The sequence below is a fragment of the Cydia splendana genome, chromosome 10 (genome assembly GCF_910591565.1).
Source record: "Cydia splendana chromosome 10, ilCydSple1.2, whole genome shotgun sequence".
In the NCBI taxonomy this organism is placed as follows: domain Eukaryota; kingdom Metazoa; phylum Arthropoda; class Insecta; order Lepidoptera; family Tortricidae; genus Cydia; species Cydia splendana.
In genome coordinates, this window is record NC_085969.1 from 7,450,258 (window position 1) to 7,473,435 (window position 23,178).

General features: G+C 35.6%; 1 protein-coding gene across 1 annotated transcript in view; it reads left to right on the forward strand.

Moving 5' to 3' along the window:
* Positions 1-2,015: 2,015 nt before the first annotated feature.
* The window catches only part of LOC134794160 (toll-like receptor 6), a 133,226-nt gene continuing 112,063 nt past the window's right edge, over positions 2,016-23,178 (forward strand). The window contains exon 1 of the mRNA XM_063765877.1: positions 2,016-6,476. Coding sequence (XP_063621947.1) covers positions 2,620-6,459 — 3,840 coding nt within the window. The 5' untranslated portion in view covers positions 2,016-2,619 and the 3' untranslated portion in view covers positions 6,460-6,476. The remainder of the gene's footprint in view (positions 6,477-23,178) is intronic.

The following is a 23,178-nucleotide window of genomic DNA, read 5'->3' on the forward strand; positions in this document are numbered from 1 at the left end:
TTCCGCGCTTGCTATGTCTTTGGCCCCAATAAACTTATTCGAGTTTCGACGTCAAGTTAATGAAATAACCGCAAATTATTTCAAATAAGTATCTAATTAATTTAATAAACAAGTATCAGCAATATCTTCTGTGAATTTATGTAAGAATGTAATTTGCTTTTAAATATACTTTAATAAAATAGGTACTTTTAGGTCACAGATTGAGAAACGTGTACCTACTCGTAAGTTTCCACGTACCTAGTTAGAAATATTGACTATTAAATGTGGCTGGCTCTACACCAATCTACAATGAATCTTACTTCCACATACCTATCCTCGTAAGTCCCCGTGTGATGATACAAAAGACATAAATAAAAATTCCAAATTAAAACACCACAATAATTGTCCTGGGTCTTAAGAGGCTTTGTAAATTTATATTATGTATCATACTTACTTAATGGGATAGCTTTAAAAAAAAAGTCGGTATTTATATTTACTCTTATAAGCTATAATTATCCGCATCGCTGTAATGAACTGATACATAAATTCGTCTGTGAATAAATAGATACCTATTTCATATTGTATCTAAAGATAAAAAACTGATCTTCCAATGATTAACAGTCCGTTCGTCAAAGTTCGTCACGTCAACCGTGAAAGCAGCGCCAAGTGACAAAAGAAAAACACGGATACCACAAGGCATCTGTCTCATAGTCAACTTAACTAAAAGGATTAAAATGATATCTTCCGTCGTCTGACAGCCAGTGTGGTCCGCCAAGCGTGAACAGAAAATCTCTTGTCCAAGTCTTTTGAGAACGCATTTACGAATTTTGTTACCTTAAGCTCCTAATACCTTTATCCTATAGTAGCTTTTAATTTTAGCATTCAAAAAATATAAAAGGGTTGATTTTTAATCCCGCTTTCCTGTAGGCAAAAGCGTCAGAGCCTTTTGTTACTGTTCGAGGCCCTATTCAACATGCGGTAAATTCATTTCGATTTCTATAAGAAAATTTATACGTTTATAATAGAAGTAAAAAGTTTTTATACCTACCGACGATTGCTTCTCGTTTATTCAGAATCCTATTAAAATTTATTTTCGTTGGGTACCGCGACGTGGTAGGAAGTAGACGATTAATATTCAAGCTTTTAAAAGTCTTAAGGGATTTTCTTTGAAAAATATAATTAATGGCTCAATAGTATAACAACACACAGTCATGATTATACTTCTGAGTTGTGTGTTATTTTAACATCTGGGAAAATGATTATTTCACTAACGTTTCAAGCGTCTATAGGCTGTGGTGGCTGCTTAAAATCAGGCGGACGCACGATTGTTTGCCACCGTCGTAACATCATATTATTATCACCAATAACGATTAAATAATAATAAAAAACCCAAAAATGCCTCATGTACATGATTTTGGAAAACACGTGATACTCTTCAACCTGCTGGATCGATTTTTACCAACATAGCTAAGAACCACCGCAAGGAAACTAGCTTTAAAGTAAAAAAAATGCAACGAAATCAGTCCATCCGTTTTTAAGAGCTACGATGTCACAGACAGACACACAGACAGACATTGGCGTAAACATATAAATATACCTCTTTTTGCGTCGCGGTTAAAAATATCAAACTGATAATACCCGTACTTAATGTTGGTCTTCTAAAAATACTTGTTTACTGTTTTATATTTATGCTATATTTTAAAATTTTTATAATTAAAATTGTTGACCATTTTGTAAAAGTAAGTACTTAAGTATCTACCTGACTCAATCAATATCAAATCTAATAAGCATTTCTTTCTATAAAATAGATCTATTGCCTTTATTTAATACCTAAATCTTAAAGATAGGAGTACTTATCTTTTTAATTAAATTAGATCAAACTATAAAAATCTTTTTTTTTGTATTTGTTTGAAAGCAGCTAGGTAGGTTTTTTTTAATTTTCGAATCAAATTATAGAAAACCAGTGCAAGAACCTATCAGAGAAAACGGCATTAAGCTTAAAGTCTTAATCAAAATTTTCATATTTTGAGGTCAGCACATCCAGGCGTCCGATGCCTTAAAGCTCCAAGAAAAATAATTTATTGTAATAAGTCCTCGTGAACATTCGCAACCGTTCGGCTCATCTCGCTCCCGCCGCGCACCCCTCTCCCCACCACCGAACGTATACTCGACTGCAATGCCTGTACTCGCATCAGTTTACTTACCGCAGCGTCAGAGCACGGTCGCGCCGCTCGACGCTACGCACGGACGATATTTCAGTAAAACACGCTTATCACTAACGTGTTTCAGCAACAACACTCGGACTCTGAAAATTTTACAATATCGCCAAATGAATGAAAGAAGACTTTGTGTATTAGTTTTAGTGAAAATACTTGACTTTTCGTAAAAGTGGACTGTTTACGTGATTTTTGTTTACATCTTCAAGGATACACTAGAAAGCTGTGAATTAATATCATCACATAATGTGTGTTGGTATAACAAGGACTTTTTGTTAAATTAACGCTGAAATAGACTTTATAAATTGATGGATACTTCACATCCGGCAAGGGGTCGAAACACACGAACACCGGCGGAAAAAACATGACACTGAACCTATCGTGTCCTGTTTTCTTTCTTCCTTGATATTTGATTTACCTCATAATGGGTCTTCAGAGAAGTTCTACAAGAAAACAAGCCTTCAGCCAAATTTTATTTTGGTTTGTCGTTGGACTTAATGTTGCCGATCAGAGCTCATTACCGCTCAAATATGAAGCTCCAGATGATTGTCAGTGGTGGTTACGAGGCCCGAACAACTCCCACGAAGTTTCCCTCACATGTAAGCTTCGTACAATAAACAGCGAATTCGATACAACAAACTTCAGTGTTATCCCTTCAGAACATACAACGTCACTTAGAATAGAATGTAATGAAGAAATGATGTACAAGAGCTCATTAGACGACAGAAGTTTCGCCCATTTAATAAAACTACGTGAACTTGTTTTGGATAACTGTAAAATTGGAAGATGGCCGCCTGGTGTACTTTCGGGTTTAAGAGATCTTCGAAATTTAACGATCCGAACGAAAAATACGGAGTGGGCCGCTATGAGCCTAGAGATAGCATCAGAAAGCTTTGCGGCGGTTCGGCAGTTAGAGAAGTTGGATCTGAGTTTTAACAACATTTGGTCGTTCCCTGAAAACTTGTTTTGCCCTCTGACGAACTTAGTGTACTTAAATGTTTCGTCTAACCGACTGCTGGACGTGAGTGATCTGGGATTCCGGGAACACGCAGTTCACCAGGCTCTTATAAGTGAACAAGATGGACCAGTTCCTTCGTCATCCCTACCTCATGCTTCGTGTTCCTTAGATATTGAAGTCCTGGATGCTTCAAACAACCGTTTTGTGTTAATGCCTGAAAATGGCTTCATGTCTTTGAGGAGATTAAAAGAATTGCATATTCACGATAATGAAATATCTATGGTGTCAGAAAAAGCCCTATCAGGCTTAAAGCAACTACAGATAATAGATCTTTCGAATAATAAAATTGTCGCCCTACCACAGGACTTATTTAAAGATTGTAAGACGGTAATTAAAGAAATTTACCTGCAAAACAATTCCATAAGTGTATTATCACCGAATCTCTTTGCCAATTTGGACCAATTGTTGGCATTAGACCTGTCGAATAATCATCTAACGAGTACTTGGGTCACAGAAAACACGTTTAGGGGTCTTATAAGAATGGTCCTGTTGAACCTATCGAATAACCGATTGACCAAACTAGACCCGAAGATTTTCAAGGATTTATATACACTACAAATATTAAATGTTCAACACAATTCTCTGGAAAATATTGCTGCCGATACATTTGCACCCATGAACAACCTACATACGCTTATTTTGTCATACAATAAAATAACACATATCGATGCCTATGCCTTAAATGGTCTCTACGTATTGTCGTTGCTATCTATCGATAATAATCATCTCGAAGAACTCCACCCTGAAGCATTTAGAAATACATCCTCACTGCAAGATTTAAATTTAAATGGAAATCGATTAAAGAAAGTACCCATAGCGCTAAGAAACATGAGATTATTGCGAACATTGGATCTAGGAGAAAATCAGATAACACTGCTTGAAGAGCCCGGCTTTGTCGGTTTGCATAACGTATATGGACTGCGACTTATCGGAAATAAAATAGAAAACATAACCAAAGACGTGTTTTCTGATTTACCTTCGTTGCAAATATTGAATTTAGCTCGTAATAAATTGAAGAAAATCGACATCAATGCGTTTGATACCCTTACTAATTTACAAGCTATTAGATTGGATGCTAACCAGCTCACAGATATTCAAGGTCTATTTGCAAACATCCCCTCTCTGTTGTGGTTAAACGTGTCAGATAACCAAGTAGAATGGTTTGACTACGCTTTTATACCGACGGGACTTCAATGGCTGGACCTACATAGCAACAACATCAAAGAATTGGGCAATAACTACCGTTTGAATAAAGAGCTGCGCCTGCAGACATTAGACGCGAGCTTCAATAAAATGACAAAAATATCTACCTTTTCCATACCCGATAGCGTGGAACTTCTGTTCTTAAATGATAATCAAATTACACAAGTTGAAGCTCAAACTTTTGTTGGAAAAACCAATTTAACGAGAGTCGATTTGTATGCTAATCAGATAACTAGTATGGATCTCAATGCGCTTCGTCTAACTCCGGTCGATCCAGGTCGCCCTCTGCCCGAGTTTTACATTGGCGGAAATCCTTTTCAGTGTGATTGTACAATGGAGTGGCTACAACGAATTAACAAACTCGATCATCTCAGACAACACCCTAGGGTAATGGACCTAGAGAGCATATACTGCAAGTTGTTATATAATAGGGAAAGGACTTATATTCCGCTTATCGAGGCGGAATCTTCCCAGTTTTTGTGTACATATAAAACTCATTGTTTTACGTTGTGTCATTGTTGTGATTTTGACGCTTGTGATTGTGAAATGACGTGCCCATCGAACTGTACATGTTATCATGATCAACCGTGGTCGGCAAATATTGTGGACTGTTCGGCTGCTGGGTACGCGGAAATACCTAGCAGCATACCTATGGACGCTACTCAACTATATCTAGACGGTAACAACTTTGGTGGTTTAGCAAGTCACGCTTTTATAGGTCGTAAAAACTTAGATATATTATACGCTAATAATTCAAATATTGACGCTCTGTATAATAATACATTTAGTGGACTAAAACGCTTAAAAGTTTTGCATCTAGAAAAAAATAATATAAAAGAGCTGCTCGGCTTTGAATTGTCGCCCCTGGAGAATTTACGAGAGCTACATCTACAAGACAATAAAATACACTATATCGATAATCGGACCTTCATAGAGCTAAGACGTTTAGAAGTGCTACGTTTGGAAGGGAATAACATTTACGGCTTTGCGGTGTGGCAGTTTACAGTGAACCCATATTTGGTAGAGATAAGCCTGTCTCGAAACCCATGGTCGTGCGATTGTCAATACATGAACAAATTCAGAAATTGGTTTAAAAATAACTTTGGAAAAGTGGAAGACGCTAACAAAATCACATGCGTATTCGATAATGTAACCAACGCCGTCGGCCCTCTCATGGCTGATTTCAATTCCACTATTTGCACAAGCCACGTCGGCGGCAGCTCCTCAATTATCGAAAATCAAGTTATAAATGATTACCTACCACTGCTTCTGATATCTCTATGCATATTTGTAATAAGTTCCGCATTAATATGTGGTGTATTTTACTGGAGGCGAGAGCTTCGCGTTTGGATTTACTACCATTGCGGATTTAGAATGTGCTACAAGAGCACAGCTTTCGATGATGAGGCCGATAAAGATCGGCTGTTTGATGCCTACATTAGTTATAGTGTCAAAGATGAGGCATTTGTGGCACAGATGCTGGCGCCCGGCTTAGAATCATCTGACCCAAGTTTTCGGCTATGCCTGCACTATCGAGATTTTAATGCTTCTGCTTATGTGGCAGATACGATCATTGAAGCCGTAGAATCATCGAAAAGGACGATAATAGTCCTATCAAAAAATTTCATTAACAACGAATGGTGCCGTTTCGAATTTAAGACGGCGCTCCACGAAGTACTAAAAGAGAGACGAAGAAGACTGATAATAATATTACTAGGCGAGCTGCCGAATAGAGACATTGATCCCGAACTGAGGTTGTGTTTGAAGGCGAACACGTGTATAGAGTGGGGTGATAGGCAGTTTTGGCAAAAGTTGAGGTTCGCGATGCCGGACTTGAGAAAGTGTCAGTATCACCGTTCGACGGTGAATATTTACGCGTCAGTGTCACCGGTGGGGGCCGGGCGGGCGCCGGCGCCGCCCCCGCCGCCGCCGCCGGGCAAGCTGCCCCCTCTGCTGGGCGACGGGCTGGCGCTCTCGGCCAGCGTGCACGCTCGCGACGCGCACGCACACCGCATGCCACCGCACGCGCAACTTTGGGCGTAGCGTATGCTTCAACGCAGGTAAAATTCCCTCTTAAAACGCTTAAGCGTATTAGTCCAAAAAAGTGATAATTAAATTTAAGTATGTACGTTCCATATAAATATTTATTTTAGTCTAAGGTGTGTAGCATCACAATCCGCATTTAATTGTACAAGTAGGGTTAGATTATGATGTTACGGTCGGATTATTTTCCTACTATCTGCGATAGTAATTTATAGATAGACGAATAACAAATGTAAATATAATGTAGCTAAAATCTCAATCGACTTATCTTCTATGATTTATTTTTATTGCTTAAATTATTATAATACTTACCTACCAAAGTTTTATGTACAGATGCATTTATAATAATTATTTGTTAATATTACGATTGTCATAAAAAAGACTGTAAATATTAAAATATGTAAATAACTGTAAATATGAACAAGAATACGAAAAAGAAAAACTGAAATAAAATACAATATGAAATTATAATTTTGTTTTGTTTTATTTTATTTTATGCCTTGTCTTTATTTGCTGTTTTTTTTTATTTAAATAAAGGTTAGTTTTCAGGGAATAAAAGCTGCAATAGTTAGGTCTGGCATCTAAATACCCCATATAAATAAATACCTATATAAGTTACCTACCTAAATCGATTTTGAAATTATATTTGTATACTTCTAGTTAAAAAGTACACCAAAGTAGCACTCGTTTTTAAAAGCGTCAAGTAACTGCTTGATCAAAGTTGACTTGTTTCAATGTTCGTCAATATGCAAACATGTTGGAAATGCGAAGGCACTCCACCAAAGTTGAGTGCTGGTAAAAGGAACCCAATAATTCTGTTACTGGAGGTGCATCGTCTAGAACTGAAAGTGGTATATACAGATAGGTACATGATGCCATGGTTATTTAAAAGGATATCATTCAGGTAATATAGCCGAAACTTATAAAGGATAATTTGTTTGGGGACATTTCGTTAATTAATTACACACTACAAATATATAATTTCAAAAATGTGATGTTACAGTATATAGGTAGGTAATAGTCCCTACAAAATAATTTTATATACATATTAAAGCGTAGCTATATTTAAAATAGGAAACATTAAAATGCGATCATTGCCTAACTTCGAATATGTAAAATATGTATGTATGTATTTATTAAATTATAATCAGACAGTTCGATTGTTTTTTATTTAAAACTGATTATTAAACATGTATGCAGCATATTAAAGAATCATACTTGTAAATAATTTTGAACAAAATCGGTCACAGTTAAGTGAAATACGACCTATTTCACTGTTGTCAAATCAAAAGTTAAAACTGAATGCGGAAAATTGGTGGCCAGTTTTGCTTATTACTTTTAATTAATTTATAGTTGTCAAAAACACACATAAGTAGGTACCATGACTCAAATGAATAGCCTGCTAACATCTGTCCGCTTCAGAACCTATAACCTATAACTCAATAACCTTGTTCACTGTAGAGAGTTCTTAGTTCTCTGCCACGATCAGGTGCAAGTTTCCTGCGATATACTGCAAAATTGAAATTACAGTCAGGTAATATGGTTGCCGGTGCTTCATAGTTAAATGACTAACTTCGTATATGGGGTGTGCGTACATTAAAACCTGGTATATAAGAATAATAAAAAAATCAGCCTGCTGTTCCACTGCTGGGCACAGGCCTCCTCTCGCGAGAGGGCTTGGGCTATAATCCCCAAGCAGGCCCAATGCGAATTGGGGACTTTGGTATATAATATCGCAGTTAAAATTAGGAACAGAAATCGCGGGGTGAATAGAGAAATTTTGAACTTTTTCTTTCAAGTTGTTATATTTAAAAACGTACATCTCTAAAATTAGATTTTTTGGAATGCGTATAAAGTAGACTATTTATTCTCTACATTGATACCAAAAGAACTTAATCAAACTGCCTAAAAGTTAGATTTTTTTGACTCTAAAGTAAGGTCTCGCCGAGGTAAGAAATGAGGCCTGTCTGAACTTTGTTCTAGCGGTAAATGTTTTGACATTAACTAAGTGAAAGTCAGCTAACCTGGTAATATAGTATCTGTAGTACCTAAATAATATATAATATCACAAATTTTCTCTATAATAAAGAATTTTTTTGCAAAAAACCAATAACAAGCAAATTTACGTGATAAAGGGGTCAGTGGACACGCATATGGGGTGAACAGTTACGCCATAGGGGGTGATTAGATACAACAAAGTGGTGTAAAGACACGCCTTGGGGGTTAAAAGACACGAAAAAATAATTTTGTGTCAAATAGCTGTTTAACATATATATATACCATTTGCCAATAGAGTATCAACATAATAATGACCAAATTCAATGCCTATGACAGCTAAAACTTAATATTTCTATTCACCCCTTTCTTGTGTCTATCGACCCCGTTTTAAGGATATGGAGAAAACAGGTAGTTTTCTTTGATTTTCTCTGAATTGGGTAGGTAAAAATTTATTTCACAAATGCAAAATTGAAGAACTAACCAAGACTCAAAAAATGATATCAAAATTATTACTTTTATCATTTGGATTATTGGCGAAAATCGTCCTTGAAGTTGAAAATCGTGTCTTTTCACCCCGTTTTACGGTAATTTGTTAAGTACATGTTAATGAATTGTTTACATAACGTGATAAAAAGAAAATATTTTTTTTAGTTAGAGGACTAAACAGAAATTCTTGCATTTCTGGTAGTCAGTTTCAAAATGTTTACGTGGCCTATTTACTACATTTAATTTCAAACATTGCAATGGCTTTCAACTCAGTTTCTATCTATGAAGTATAAGTTTAGACAGTAGTAAGTAGTTGTCTGACAACTGTAAGAAATAAGTAACTGGCAATAACTTTGGGCAAAAACCGGCATCACGAATTAAAGAAACATTTCCAAACTTTTACAAATGGTGCCCTGTGATTCCGTCAGCCGACATCGTGACAAGCGTGTCATATTAACGCTTTTTGTCTCGCCTGCCGGGAACGCTGCTACGTCGGCTCATGAAACTGCTATTATCTCGGCGCGGACAAATCAAAACGAAATCAACATCGGTTTCCCTTCTGCCGGTCGCACCCTTATCAACCGAGGACGGGTCAGCGCGGGAATAATGGGAAAACTTATTTCCACGAACCCGGGTCTCGATTTTATCGGATACACCCTGTTTGTTAGTTAGTCTTACAACTGTAAATTGCTAGAAGTTAGTACTGAGAATGCGACTTTGGCAAGACGTTGGCACTTGAGACTATGTTTCTCAATTGTTCAAACTTGTAACACGGGATGGGGTCCGATACGGATTTTGAAATATACATCTATTAGAAATCTTTTAGACATCACCAATATACGATAGCGATATGTTTAAGATCTAACCTGTCAAATTTGACATTTGCGCGATTCTGGAGATACTGTTGAACGATTTCCACAGGATATGACTTAGAGATCCAATTCACATCTAATAGATATCTTACTCTATCTAACGTAAAAGTGACATTGGTTGCACGAATTGCGCTGCAAAAGAGAACTAGTTGATATCTAAACTATAACGTATCTAGTAGGTGTCGTCTCTTGTGAATATCTTGAAGCTCGAATACGGCAGATGTTTTCGGGTCTATATTGGGTCGCATAATAATTGGTTGTCCTAACCTAATGTAATGTTACGCATAAAACTCATTTCGCATAATTGTTATTGTGCTAAAACTATTAACATTTCTGAAAGTTTTTAAAATAAACCTAACCTTACCTTTTTACCCTATTCTACACAACCTATGCAAAATATTTTCGAAAATACTTACCTACTGTTTCAGCTGGAGAAAAATTATGCAAAAAGAGTTTTATGCGTAACATTACATTAGGGACAATCAATTATTATGCGACGAGATAGGCACCGGTTGGATTCATGAGCTCTAACGCATAACCATTTATTTATATAGTTTGGTACATAACGATTGAAATTTATTTACTTGACGATTATTATACATTAAGGATACTGTCGTAAGTACTTACTCCGAATTTTAAACTAGTTTCTAATTTGCCTTTGCATATTGCTTGTACTTACTTATCCAAGACATAGGAATGCTCTGAGTAATAAACATTAATTAGAGGTAGTAAGATTAAATTAAGCTCAATAAAAGCTTATGTATATTCTGAAAAAATACTTCATATTTGCTTAATAAAATTGCTATATCTTAATTGCCGAGTCCTTTTTATTCACAGCATAAAAAACATATATTTCTTATAAGAGTTATAAGTTTAGAAATAATATATAGTTCACAATAATGGACATAATTACATGTGGTGTCGTAATATTATTACCTAAAAAAATACACCTAAGAGACAAAAGTAAAAATGCGTAGAATATTATCTATCTCATAAAATATATTCACATAATGCTAACACAATGGCGGGATAATGGAATTAGTTCGTAATTAATTTAGGTACTCCAGTGAAGAGGGATGTAGATAACGTTGTGTGGAAAATTTCAGCTACGCGCGGTACACGTTTTGATAGTTTTATTAGTGAACCGCAATAGGCCTCTGTGTACTTAAGTTTAAAATTTAGTTATCAAGGGTAGAACGAGTTCAATTGTAATGGGCTAGGACTCTGTTTTGTTTTTGAACAAACGAATGCTTATTACATTTGAATGTGAATAGTTAAGCAAATTCAAAAACTTTTTGTACCTTATAACTGCAATTAATACTTTATAATTGCAACTGGAAATTTTAGGGTATAAATGTTAAATTAGTGATCAAAACTAAATATGCGAAATAGCTTTTATAAGCGATAAAATAGGGAAACACGTTTTATCGACCCTGCGTTAATAACAATTGTTTTGTATAACAAAGTATACACATTTATATAACTCTAGTGATGACCAAAAGCCCTAGTACTTACTCATATCATTTAAGTGAAGTAGACATCGTTGAGCGCCGCACTGACTCTTTGATCGATGTTATCCTATTTTAAATGTCGTTAAACTTTTAATAGGAATTATAACTATTCTAAGATATAAGCTTACTTAAACATGGAGGCTTAACAAAGAGACATCTGCTGGGAAAGCACCATATGGCACGACAAAAGACGCATACGCAATTTAATAGCACTCTGGTCTAAAATATCACCGTCCGTATAGAAAAACGTATATTGTCATTCGATAATCCTTTACGTACTTTAGAGATGTCACTGCAAGAGATCAGCTTTCGTCTAGGCAACGGTATTGGGTTTGCGTAACTCAATACAAATTGTGAAACGCATCCAACATTCAAATGTACCTCTTAAGTACCACAAAATAAGAACTACGTGACATTTCATATCAATATGTCGACCACAGACCGCAAAACAAGGACAATCGAGGACAAAAGGAGCTCAGATAATATCCCATCCCTTAATCACATGCACCGGTGCACTCGAAATAATGTTTGGTAGTCGAATAGAAAACCATTAGAACGATTCATTTGTTCGAAATTCTATTTTGGGTAGGACAAATCTATTTGTGCATTAACAACCGGCCGTACAACATTTTTTCGGATCGAATTTGTTGTCAAAATGCTAGAACTTCGGCGTCTCGTTCTAAATTTGAATAGTTTAAAGGAATGTTGCTCGGGGCGCGTTCAGTGTTACAAAAGATTATCGTTAATTTCACGAAGGATTTCGTGACTTCTTGTACTTTTTAGTGACGCTAATTCAATCTGAACTTGGTCGAGAATGTGAACAAAGTGTCGGTGTTGGGAATTTTCGGAGCGCAGTAAATAGCTCGATGGGACCGTCATTATGGCGGGTTCATTCCGAGTTCCCAGCATTAGAGTCGGATTTTACTTGTATATCAAATATATTATTAAAACTTTTGCCTTGTTGAAATACAATTTATTTTTTGTAAAATGATGGATACGTTACGAGTTAAACTAAGATATAAAGGGTCAGCTACGCGCTTGTGATATCACTAGATTTGAAAACATCCATTAAAATCTGCATACCATACCATCAGAAAGCTTGTTTGTCACCATCGCATGTATAAGCGAAAAGCGAAATTATATTAGAGAAATTAGCAAAGTATCAAACGACCTATACGTTTTAGAATTATTAGTCTAATTTTTTTTATTAAAATGTCTTATCAGAAAAGCAAGCGTTCATAAAACCAGCTACTCTCACTCAGCATAACCATAGAGTTCGGCAAAATGTTGCTTAGTATTCATTCGCTCAGACCAAGTATGAATAAACCCGGCCATATTACCAGAGGGCTGTCCCCAAGGCAGCCTCGGTTTAGATAACCCAAAGACAGCGGTTTCCAGCACCGAGTGCCAATAATTGACTATCAAACTTGATATATCGCTTTCTCGGCGGCTTGACGGCGGTAGTTGGATGACTTATAGCCGCCTCCTTTGGGAATGCCGGCGTTTTGTTAACTCGCGCAAAACGGACTCTGATTTTCTTGTCAGGGACTGATTGCTGAAGCCAGATTTAAAAAGCTAATGAGTTTGCAAGAAGTAATTAACTGAGCAATAGTTTACTTGAAAGTCTAAAGTGAAATATAGCTCGGGTAACTCATGTAAGTTAAGTATTCCTACCAATCCTACCCTATATTTCGGTTTCATTGGAAAACCAACCATCGATATTCAATTAGTGGGTAAACGGTCTTTCATATGTTAAATTATAAACTGAACTCATAGCAATCATCTAATGTCACAAATACGTTATTAAAATTAAACAAAATTACTAAAATTACAGGCTTTAGTACCTAACGAAAGTGGTTACATGTGTTAACAAAGGAACAACCCATTGAATATTGAACGCGCCGCTATAATTCTTAATGAGTCTGCCCTGCTTAAGCTCGGGGTTATGAAATTTTAATCAAAGTTCTTAGCCCTCGGAGTATTGGCGCGGATACACTTTAATGGAACCTATTTTAGTGTTTCCTTGTTTCTTGTTTAAGGTGCTTTAATCAGAATATGTTAGCGTGTTTGGATGTCTAAGGTGTAGACCTCAAAGTGCGGTAAACCTGCTTTTAACAGGCTAAAAGCATAGGGTTAATAGTATAGGTATTTGAGTATACACTTTTGAACTTGGTAAATTGAGAATTCGGGGTCAGGGAGAGCACGGGTATGTCGGGTATTCGTTGAATAATATCGCTGAAATGTAATATATATGTAGTAGACATTATTTTCGTACTATTTTACGTCGTGTAGTTAAACAAGCAACACATTTGAAAAACTTTAACCTCCTGAGACCTTGCGTATTTTGAACCTTTATTGGGTAAGTAAGGGTCAAAAACAAAATAACTATTTAAATCTGGGTCTCAGGAGATTAATCTGAATACGGTTTTCTGAGTTCACCGTCTACTCTTTCAAAGTTGGATTAAAATGTAGGCTATGCCACCCGCGAATAGAATGATACCTAATTCACGAAAAGCGGCTATACCGGGTGTGGCCTGTAATATGAGCAAAAAATTAAACTGTAGGCTGTACTCCTCATACTGACCAACATTTATTCAGCAACTTATAAAAATAACTTGTGGTTTGATTTTAAATACACTTTAAAGTTTATTTTAAGACGCAATGTATTGCGAATTTTGTTATGTTTAAGGCGTGACAAGCAACGTCAATCACAATGATATGGCGTGGCGATTGCGTCCATTGAAGATAATAAATATTTATTTTATATGAAGAATAGGGAGTCTAAATACTTCATAATTTTTAAAAGTTGTTGAACAAAAGTGTCACCGTTTGAGGAGTACAATCTATGTTTTAATTATTTGCTCGTGTTACAAGCCACACCCGGTATACCTATACATATGGGGTCGGTTAAAACAATTTTTTTTGTTTATTTATTATTCCACCAATGACTGGTATTGGTCTTGTAATAGTTGTTATACATGATACCTACTATTAAATACCACTTACCTAAAGCTATGCATTTTATCTAAGTAACTTAAATTATGTTAGCTTTGTGAGCCCACCCATTATAAGAAACAGTTTGTAGTATATTAAGAAACAGATAACGCACAGAAAATTAATAATTAAAAAAAGAACACGTTACGTCACTCAATTTCAGTACGGCGCTGACATCTGCTTGATCATTAGCACAACCAGAGTGTGGAATTAAAAAATGCCTCGAGCTGACGACCAGAGTCATTAATTTTCGTTTGTCATACGCTACTAATTTGTAAAATTTACTGCACCCTATTAATACCACTGTTTCCGGCAACATATCACTGAAAATTTTAATAATTCTAAGAACTGTTTCTTATATATGAACCCGTAAACGTATTTATGTGTCAGTTAGCACCAATAATCGTCAGAATCGGCTATCAAAATGTTGTTAATGTTATTATGTATTATATGAGCTGCTGGTGTGGTCTTTCCAATGGGTGAAAAAAATACTATTATAAATAAAAAAGTTTCAGAATTCGTTATTCAAATATTTCAGAAAGAATTTAAATCTTTGTAACTGTCTTATACTTAGAATTAATTTTGGTTTCATTGATTAAAAATAGAAGTTTTCTTTTTAATTTAAATTGTCAACATCAAGAAAAACCTCTAGTTTAATTTTGCGGTACTTTACATAAGTAGGTACGACGATTTCCTTAAATCTTTTGGTGTAGAGCCTACTCGTTCTATTCTAATATATTAAAAAAAAAAATATAGAGTACCTAGTCCTAAGTTTTCAATCCAGTGGAGTAGAAAAGAGATATTATGCCTCATCACTGCCCAAATAAAACTATGATATCACACATAAGTCACAATTTCCGAATCATACTTTCCACTTAGCTTTCTTACTCTTGAAAGGAAACAATCAATTACCGCATATAATGCCTTCCGCTTTATATGCAGTGTTAACAATATTTACAGCATAGGTTCGGCACCTGGTCATTCGACATGTCAAGAGAGTTCGACGCATCCATAAATACAAAGCGATATGTATTCGTAAGCCGCCTGAGGTCAAATTTAATTATCATGTAGACGATGAATGTCCATGCGTAGACTTGGATGCCTGCGGGCGGTGTAACGTACCTAGTACACCTAATATTTTGACGAGTACAGCTAGTATTTCGAAGTACTGTTAGTACGACACTACTGTTTTTGTAACTTAAGAAATTAAATCAAAATCAAATCACTACACCTTATAAAACAAAGGCCCCCGCCGCGTCTGTCTGTTTGTGTGTTCGCGATAAACTCAAAAACTACTCAACAGATTTTCATGCGGTTTTCACATATCAATAGAGTGATTCTTGAGGAAGGTTTAGGTGTAGCGAAGTGCGAAGCCGGGCGGGTCGCTAGTAATTTATTATAATTTTAAGTTCTTTTTAGGTAAAATTTCGTATAATTACTAGATATATTATTTAAACCAACAAAAATCAGTGTTCAGCAGCGGAAATTAAATCCCTTGTCATCAAGTCTCAAACTGAGTTTTTAGCAACATATCTATTAGGTATCTTCACTGCTTCTGATATTTTATCTCTATTCACACTCACAGCATACCAATTATTCGAGTGTCAGTTACAGTGACTGAGTAGCTCGAGTATTTTTACTCGATATCTTTGAACGTTCAAGTCTCTATTGATTCCTCAGCACTCTTAACCGCCTACAGTAATGAATAAATGGTCTATTCGGGAAAAGGCTATATTTCAGCGGGCAACTTAAACAATAGTTTAAAATAATGGTGCTTGGTGTCGATGCTCAAGAACATTTATTTAGAATCGTTTAAATAAATCAATGCATAAAATTAGAGCCTGTTACGATGTATGATTTATTGACAGTTCATTTGTTAAATACAAATTTGGTTACTCATAGTTTTATAAAGAATATATGTCATGCATAAAGAAAAGTCGTTTAAATGAGATATCATGTCAATAAACTGCTAAAACATTGAATTTTAATTAAGTTTGTTATAAATAGGTACGTTTTTTGATGTAGGTATGTATATTTTTAGTCAATGATACAACTATAAAGGCACAATAGTGTAGGCGTACTGTGGGCTAGAAAGTAAGCAAAAAAGTTGTCGTTCAAAATCGTCTGCCCCTCAGGCTTACCCATTAACAAAAGAAGGTTCAACAAACCGCAGCTATCATTCTATCTTTAATTCATCGAAGTTTTAAGACGCCAATTAAAATAAAATAAAAAACTTTTGTTTCAACGCACACAAAAAGACCGGTGACTATTTTATTCCAACTTTTTATTCCCAGTAAGGCATGGTAATTAAGTGGGGTCAGCTAGGTTCCGGCTGCCATACAAAGTTAAACTTTTATTTCTCAGCGCAGATAAGTCTGAGGAGTTGAATAATTTTTTCTGTATGATATTTATAACTAAAATAAAATAATTGAATTGAAATACTGAAGTATACGTAAAAAGTTATTTGACATGTGTTTTATGAGCGTGTGTGGTGCAATGAAAGTTTACCCTCTAGTACGATAGTCGATAACATTCAGTAGCATCAATATCTCACAGTTTATTAATGGTAAAGTCAAAATAATTATTGAATATTACATATATATGTGAATACTTATAAAACAAATGAAAAAAAAATACTTAGGTCCACTTCTTGCACCATTCACTAACCAGGGGTTAACCGGTTAAAACTGGAGTTACCATGGTGACCAGTACAATTTGACAACGGGTTAACGGTTTAACTGGTTAACCCCGGGTTAGTGGGATGGTGCAAGTGACGCTTAGAGTTTTCAATGGTAAACTGTTTTTTTTTTATCCAGAGATAATAGACCGATTCTTTATTCACGACGTTATTTGTTTTTGTATAGAATAGCGGCATCAAGCGCTTAAAGCCTTAAAGCGAGTCTCGGGCTATCGGTTCTAAACGCGAACCTAACGCAATTGACGTACACAGAAAATTCCTTTGAATTTGCTTATCCTGAGATTTTACTGGAAGTTAAAACATGGAGTGATGACGTCAAAGATATGTGTACAATTTCAACCTTAATGCATTGCATATTTAAGTGGACACATTACTTTAACTAAACCGCCTACCTTATCGACGTAATAAAAAAAAAACTATTTTTAGCAAATTGAAAACACAATAGGTAATATATATACATGTACATAGTTTAAGCTAACTTGACCATTATGAAATACGATTTTGTTTTATCGAGGATATTAGATAGGAACTAAGTTAAACCAAAAAAAATAGAATTTAGGATATTTCCAACTATTGCTAATGCTCAAGCAAATTGACCTCTACTTTGTGACTTCTAGAACAAGCCGTCCAACAACGACGCTATTTACTTAATTAAACAAGGCTAGTGCTAAAGAATTATACGTTGCGTAACAACTAACTAAGTAATTTCTAGTTGCCTCGTCTAGTGCCTTTATATCTCGGGCGCGATCCGCCGGGCCTTCAACCGTATAAGGATTAGGAATTCGTGCGGATTTGCTTAAAGGGGAGAGATGGGAGAAAATTGTGAATTATTTCCTCTACCACACACTGAGCAAAGCTATCTGCGATGACACGCAATGTTAGCAAATTTGTAGACGTTTAATGCAAGAGCTTGTATAACAGTTAACTAATCTCCTGTTGTGTTATTGAAACATTAACATTGAACTCAAAATTGAACAAAATGTAAAAAAAATCAGTATCTAACTACCTTTTTCTCGCCAGAATCATCAAATCCTTCTCTCATCCTCTACACATTGTAACAACAATCCCAAGTATTTTATTTAAAACAAAAAGTAGTAACCAACTCAATAACTTAATTTCGTTGATGAACAAGAGCTGGATTTCTAGGTTTATCGCTGTTTCATCGTAAACAACCTTCTAGTGCACGCTGCTAATGCGATTAAAACGGCCAATTAAAATAAACACTTTATTACGGGTAATAGCATCAAATACTATCAAATTATATTGTAGTTTGCAACAGGACGCCACTTCTAATTACGTATGTTTTAAAGCCCTAGGCCTATAAAAGCGCACTAACCGTCCTAATGACTTGGTTTCAGTTAATGGCTACGAACTAAAATATGCTTTTGCTAATTAAACTCGAAGTATTAGTAATGAGCTAAATAATCAACACTTTAATATGTTTGATTTGTAATAAAAATACATACCTAACCTTTGCCTGACAAATGTAATTTACGAGTACATTATGTTCGTTGTTCATGTTCGTCCATATACAAGGGACTTTAGTACCCAAAACAAAGTTATTTCACTACAAAGAAGACTAAACTGCACCTGGGAATCTCCAAATTAATTTTGAAAATATGAAAGTGAACGTCATTAAACAAAATAAAATAAAGTCATGTAGTCATCACAATAAAATTCCCAAAAGAAATTCTAAATTTACAATGTCGTAAACAATATACGTAAAAAATCTCTTACTTTCGTTTGTCACAATGGCCTTACCGCCGCCGGTTTTCGGAAGGACCCTCTGTTCAATTTCTTCAAGTTATTTATGACGATGTTGATAGTAAACGAAAGCCGAAATTGAACCAAATTTGCATACAAGGGATGCGTAAAACGAAACGGAGAATTCAGTGAAACCAACTTTGTCTTTACGACTGACGATTCTATTCATAGTACCGAGTTCTTTGTGAGTTTCGTTACGATTTTCGATTTGGGTCATGACTTAGTTTGAAATGAATAGCAGGACACTTAAAGGGCAAGTAACGAATTTACATTTTCGTATAATATCTACATTCGTTAGCTTAAATTCCTAAATATAGGTACTTTCTGCATACATGTAAACATTTTGATATTATGTATATATTAATCCGACAAATAATCAACATGTGAATTAATTCCATTTGTTTACCTGAAACGATTTTCTATTGATTTCATTATAAACAATTGTGATTTATATAACTAGGTACTACTACTTTGTCGAAAAAGGTTGGATCTCATGTTTCCAGCTAAACACGAATACAAACGAAAATAATATTCGTAGATACTTATTATACCCTAATATATTACAAAATACGTTTTTACACTAGCCGAAACCGACGTGTAGATCCGACAGACCGACGACACGCCTACCCCGCCCAGTGCTCTTTTTGCACCCCGTGCTCACCGTCGTTAGTGTTGGCGCCAATATCACTGTCGGATACGAAATTGTCGCCGTTAACGACATATCGGTGATCGGTGTCGGGGACACAAAGTTAAAGCGTTTAGTATTCACGTGCCGAAACATGACTGTCGTTCTTCTTAAACTGACGATTGTTATAGACAATAGGCCTTTGATGGAGATTGCTGAAGCTATTGCGTCAATAAAACCCTTTCAATTCAGTTAAAGACGACAAACTTAAACAAAGTATGTTAAAATACTCCATTGTAAAACGGGCGTTGTTGTCGTATTTGTTATGGGGCAAATTAGTTCACAGGGATGCCGGCACCTAATTTCGTACTTTTACTTTCTGAGTAGCGACAGGGGATCGGCCGTCATAAACGAAAGTTTGGGCCTTCTATATTAATATTTATTGCTTTCTCTGTATACCTACACTTTCGATATCGTGTTATAAATAGTTTTTATTCCTGCGTTGGCCCATTAAATGGCATAACAAGAGAGTTTTATGAGGCCCGCCGTGCGATGGCAGACGCCGTCTTTAAGCCTTAACGGGAGTATTATTAGCCTTTGAAAGTAAAACTCGCCGTCACCCTGGTTGGTGTGTCGTGTTTAAAAATAAAACACTGAGTGACATCATCCACTGTCATTTTAAGCAACATTATGCAACTTATCTCAACACAAAACTGACATAATTAGACAATTTCTCATTATCTTGTCACCGGACACAGGACATGACCAAGTAAATATTTTTTCTCTGATGTATGTTCTCTAGCTTTTTGCTTTTAAACTTACATAACGTGATTATACATAAGAGGTTATAAAAGCGACTGAAAATGAAACCTTAAAAGAGCTTATTCCTGTAAACCACTGATGGGAGAACATTATCCGAAAACGGTTTGGAAGCAAATATTGCGGCACAAATTCAGCAACGCGCACAGGGACTTATCTTTATGTACGTTTTTATGTATTTTGCAAAAAATGTTATCGGCCAGCAGTTAAACAAGGCCTTTAGTGATGGCCCTCCGAGCGTTATCGCCAAAAGTATATAAAGTAATTTTGAAGAATTATTACGAATTTCGCGCATCCACCGTGCAATAAAGAAATGAAACAACAAAGATTTTTTGCCTTGGAAAATTACTTTGGACTTTTTGTTACGAGTCATTTTTAAAGGGTACCTAAATATACTGACAAAATTTTTACTAGGATAAAATCAAGAGTCAAAGCACATTTTAGTATGCATTGGAAAGCTGTTCAAATGAGAGTTTAAATAAACTTTTCTCGGAACTAGCTCTAAACGAATCGTATCTCACTTCTCACTAAAATCGTTTAGGCAATTTGTTTGAATTACTTTTATATGCTAATCTGGATCGCGTCGCGAATACTTTTAAAGTAGAAAGAATGGTTCCGGAGGTTTGAAGCGTTTCAAATCTTTAAATTGACTTAGCGTACATTGAAGCATGTTCTGGGAGCCGCAGCGCGTACGGAAAAACAAGATACTGCAACCTATTACAACGCGCTTTACATCGTAAATAATCGTCTTAGCGCGGTAAATAAATAAGTGTATAGACTGTTGGTTCGTGCGAGCGTTCCTATCTGATCTGAGCCCAGGACGCAGCAAAAGCCGGGAAAGTGCTGTTTAAGAGGCGAGATAGCGAATAACGTAGGAGGAACATAAGTTTTGCGGCGTGTTAAAAGATAATGAGTGCGGATATAGCTTATAAGAAAAGAAGACGTTGCGTACGGTCTTCGTAAGGGGACAATATTTTCTTATCTCGCGTGCTTGTGATCACAATACAGAGTTAAACCCTCTTTGTACATCCTAACGCACCTCGGTTCGTTTTAGGATTCGGAATTTATGTCCTCCCGAGACCAAGTTTAAAACCGAAGATTTAGCGGCTTCGCCTTAGATACCAGCGCCTAGTCAGAGGTCAAACGTGGGGCTAAGTCAATTATAAAGAAATCTCTTATTGAGTTTGAGCATTTTGTTCTTGCGTTAAATGAGGTGATGATTAATTTATTCAAATCAAATTTAAGATTTTATCTTTACTAACTTCAATAAATTTACGATGACTAAGGTCTGGCAAAACGTTTGCAATGTAAAAATTTTATGAAAACTTATTATTTGCCTTTACGATTAGCTTCACAGAATTATAATTTATGACTCCTAAAAACCTTATTTAGTTTTATGTTCTCCACTACCAAACAATAATTTCTAGAATGGAACAATAATTTTAATGTTAACGTTCATTTGGCAGCTAATCTAGCTAAGTGTAGGCATTACTAGTGAATTGAGTGCTGACATGAGTGGCTGCGAATAATAGAGCTCCAGTACACAAAAACAAGCGGCCTGGTATACATATATCACACTTATCTACTTTTTACTGTAGTATGTTTCGACGTGCTATGAATTACTAAGAGAGTAATAGAATTATCTAAGCAATAACTACAAATGTAACAACTCGAGAAATAGAAAACGAAATCAAGTTTATAAATGGTTGAAATAGAAAACATTAATGGAGTTAATTTATAAACATTCTATAACTCTTAAATCGCTAAAATTTGCTAGCCCTTTTTAGAATTTTGACAATTGTGTTTGTTTAAAAAAAGACATTATATATTTAATACGTTTAACTAAAAGAGGGTAAGCTTGATGCTTCTTGAATAAGTAGGTAAAACGTTTTAAATAACTACCAGAAACAAAAATAGATCAGAATCAAAAATACTCATAAACACCGGTTTTTGACAGCCAAAATAGAAGTATTTCCATGTATGGAACTAGAATTCGAAATGTCAAATCCATAATTTATCAAAACACTAACGAATCTGAACTAAAAACTATTCAATTAGAAACATCATAGTGTTCTTTGAATCGTGATGAACTGACTTGTTCTTAATGAAAGATGGACACCCACATCAAGTCATGTAGCTTGCACAGGCACACTCTTGGACGTTAAACGATACGAACATACACCGTAGTTAATGAACTATTGCGTTGGCGGACAGGTAAATAAACTTAATCATTCCTATGATTGGCCCATCAATAACTACAAGATCGGTATGGAATAACAATTAGCTCAAACGTATATTGACACCCATTTGGTTAATTGGAATTCGTGCAGAGGTCCATGTTCCCACTTACCATGTGAACGAGCGTTATTATTTATTATAAGTCTATCAAACATTATATATAATACTGAATATTATTAACACAAATGTGCAATACGTAATTGTTTACATAAAGTATTTTTTAAACTACGACGTTATCTCAGTTCGTGTCTAGACCTAAACAAAGGAGATTCTAATCAACTCGAATAAATTCCATACTCTCACCATAAACGACATTTGAACTATTTTTGTTAGAAACGAAAATAAACCTGAACAATGCAATTTCTTTTCTTTGAAAATAAACTGCGAAAGGTGTGTAAAAGACGAATCACTTAAGCTCAAACAACTGTAAGTACATTTGAAAGCAGTTTGAGCTAGAAAGCCAGATCTTATCGGGCATCTAGCGATTGATAGGAGCAATGCATCACCAGGCTTCCGTTGCAGCAACGATCTTGATTCGGCCCTAATGCACCTACCTCCCACATCCAAGCTCACGTGAGTCATGCTACCAACATTCAATGACCTCTCGGTGTACTAACAAAAGTCAAACGCGCCGAAGCAACAGCATGCGGGTGTGAGGGATCTATTGATGCTGGTTTGGACACATCCTCAGTTGGGCTACTTGACGTTCCATAG